This window comes from Frankliniella occidentalis, unplaced genomic scaffold, assembly GCF_000697945.3.
Source record: "Frankliniella occidentalis isolate FOCC.00 unplaced genomic scaffold, Focc_3.1 Scaffold59, whole genome shotgun sequence".
NCBI classification, from domain to species: domain Eukaryota; kingdom Metazoa; phylum Arthropoda; class Insecta; order Thysanoptera; family Thripidae; genus Frankliniella; species Frankliniella occidentalis.
The window spans coordinates 1,480,594-1,483,314 of record NW_026267189.1 but is presented as its reverse complement, the minus strand read 5'-3'; the positions used below and the strand labels follow the sequence as shown (position 1 = coordinate 1,483,314).

At 58.0% G+C, this 2,721-nt stretch overlaps 1 protein-coding gene across 1 annotated transcript; it reads left to right on the top strand.

Moving 5' to 3' along the window:
• The first annotated feature begins 563 nt into the window (after positions 1-563).
• Positions 564-2,287, top strand: LOC127749498 (uncharacterized). The gene is made up of 2 exons (XM_052267799.1): positions 564-687; positions 812-2,287. Exon 2 carries the CDS (start codon positions 813-815, stop codon positions 2,247-2,249), a length of 1,437 nt encoding a protein of 478 aa, XP_052123759.1. The 5' UTR covers positions 564-687; position 812; the 3' UTR covers positions 2,250-2,287.
• The last annotated feature ends 434 nt before the right edge of the window (positions 2,288-2,721 follow it).

Genomic DNA, 2,721 nt, shown 5'->3' with positions numbered 1-2,721 from the left:
TGACACTTGGGTTTCCAAGTGCTGGGTCGCAGAGCGGCGTGGTGCGCGCGACCGTGCAGACGGAGACAGACAGGACAATGCCGAAGCCGAGCGGATGCCAAAGGGCCGAGCGGGAAGTTTGTTCCGAGTTGATCGACGGATCCCGACGGCGGCGGCGGCGTTTTGGTCGAATCACTCAGAGTTGAATCACTTTCCTACTTTCGTCACGGCGTCACGGCTGCCGGACCGAGGGGCTGGACTAACCTTGGTAAACTCTGCTGGTTGGCGTGCCGGCGGCGACACGCCGCTGCCGTATTTTCTTATATATCAAACAAAGAGTTAGACGTTTTTACGTTCAGCGAGCCCATTAGGGAGGTAGGAGAAAGTGCTCTGCACGACGCCCCCCCCCCTCCCCTCATCTTAGCCAGGTTCGTCCCCCCCCCTCCTCGCTTGCCGGTCGGGCAAGTAAGAGGCGTCCGGGGAAGCCCAGGTAGGTAACAACCAAACCGTAGCAGTGGCCGTGGTCAGGTCGTTGACCAGGACTAGGCCAGCCTGCAGCCTGCTGGGTGGTACGTACAGTACAGTGCGCACCTCAGACGGCGGTGGTGCGCAGACGACATCAGTTCAGTCAAGTCACGGTCGCATCTCTAGCTTCGGTCACATCGACAACTCGACGAGTCCTTGCCCAGCTGTACAACATAAAAGTAGGTAAGGCCAGCCGACACTGATTGTAACCCCTCACTCTCTATGTACTACGCGATCCCAAAAGGGCTGACTTTCATACACGTGATACCGGTTAATACCCATTTTGTGCTTTGCATTTTGCCCTCAGCATGGAGCAGCTGCCGAACGACTTGCTGCTCACGGTGATGGAGTACTTGCGGACAGAGGACCTCTTCGCGTGCCGCCTTGTGTGCAAGAAGCTTGGGGCGCTGGCGCTGCACCCGGGCGTGTGGCGGCGCCAGCGCTGCAGCAGCGGCAGGGCCGGGACCGGCGACAAAGCGGTGTGCCGGGTGCTGCGCCTGGCGCCGCGCCTGAACAAGCTGACCCTCCGGCTCGAGGGGAGGAGCCACCACGTCTCGTACGACAGGACGAAGTGCGCCGTGAGGGAGCTGGAGCTGGAGATGAACGCGTCCAGCGCCGTGCTCGCCAACCTCATGATCCGCAACCAGGAGGCGCTCGGCCGGCTGAGACGCGTGGCGTTGACCCTCTGTGACGTTGTTAAGGCCGAAACTGGCGCGCTGTGCTTGACGTTAGCGACGTCGTCTGTCTTGAAGAAGCTAGAAATTAAATGTTACTCGTACCCGCCTCGACTTCCCTTCGCGGATGGTCTGTCCTGCACAGTGCACACTCCGTCCCTGGAATATTTCCAGTGCAGTTTCCAGTTGGCGTCGGAGGGCTTCATTAACTTCGTGCTGGCCGGGCACGCCTCGACCCTGAAGGTCGTCGACCTCGGGGACAAGGATCGCATGACCGCGCGGTCGAGCTCGACGGCGTCCCTGCTCGCCGGTGTCGCCCACCTCCAACAGCTGACCTGCCCGCTGCTCCCCTCGATGGAGGACCTGGCGGCGAGCGCTTCGCTCACGAACCTGACCCTCTACGTGTCATCCGCGATGAAGCAAGTCGCCCCCGCGGCCGCGAACTTTTTGCGCCGCGCTCGGCACCTGCGCGACGTCACCCTATGTTACAGGTCCGACGACAGATACCCGGCTGACGTCGGGGTCGACCTGGTCGGGGCGCTAGCCGGCACGGGACAGAACGGCGTGCAAGTCCTGAACATCGAAAACACGATCTGGCCTGATGATGATGATGACGGCGAGGGTGAAGGTGAAAGAGTCCCCTACCCCTACCTTGAACCGCTGGCCAGGGCGCTCCCCTCCATGCCGGCCCTGAGCTCTCTCTCGGTGGATGTGTTTGGGGTCCCGGAGGAGCTGCTGGAGGCCATCTCACCGGACACGGCCCCGGCCCTGGACACCCTGCGCCTGACGCCTGAGGGTCCAGACAGGGGTGGTGACCGAGACCAACCCGAATGCGCTCACGGCTGGAGGCACGAGGACTCAGTCGAGAAGTTTCTCGCTCTAAATCCCAAAATCAAACTGAGCATACGCTGTGAAAGGATGAGTTGCTATAGTGAAAAATACTCAAAGTGGAAGTGTCAATCTTGCAAACAAGGTTGTCACATGCAGCACTATCGGAATAGCAAGACATACTTGTACTGTTGGGCGAGGATGTTTCCAGATTCAGAATTATCGTCTTCGAATGTACAATGAAATGTTTTGTAGGTGTCATGTATTGCATATGAAACGTAGTAACAATAAATTTGCAAAACACTGGTACTATTTGTTATTGCTGTTCCAGCTGGAAATTAGAACATGGAACCATTCCCAAGCCAACGAAATGGACAATTTCGAGATGTACTGATTTGTCGGGGGTTGGGGTTAAATCCCGTTTCATGACTGCATACTGTTTTTTCGTGGCCCTGACTCACCGTACTAACCATCCTTCAACCGCGAAGTGTGGCAATTCCTCAGCCCTAGCCCCCAGCACTCCTAGTAGCACTCCTAGTAGCACGATATCGGCCGGCATCGGCGTTAATCCTTCGGAAGGCGCACTGAATGCATGCTAAAGGTAGGGAGAAGAGTCTGGAATGTCCCAGACGGCGTGCGGAAGCATAAGCGCCGGGAGGCAGGAGATGCGAGCTCAGCGGACTTGGTCTAGAGTGTGTCCGAATAGACCTTTTCG

Excerpts from the sequence above, each read along its gene's own strand:
- LOC127749498 (XM_052267799.1), top strand. The coding sequence starts at position 813 with ATGGAGCAGCTGCCGAACGACTTGCTGCTCACGGTGATGGAGTACTTG.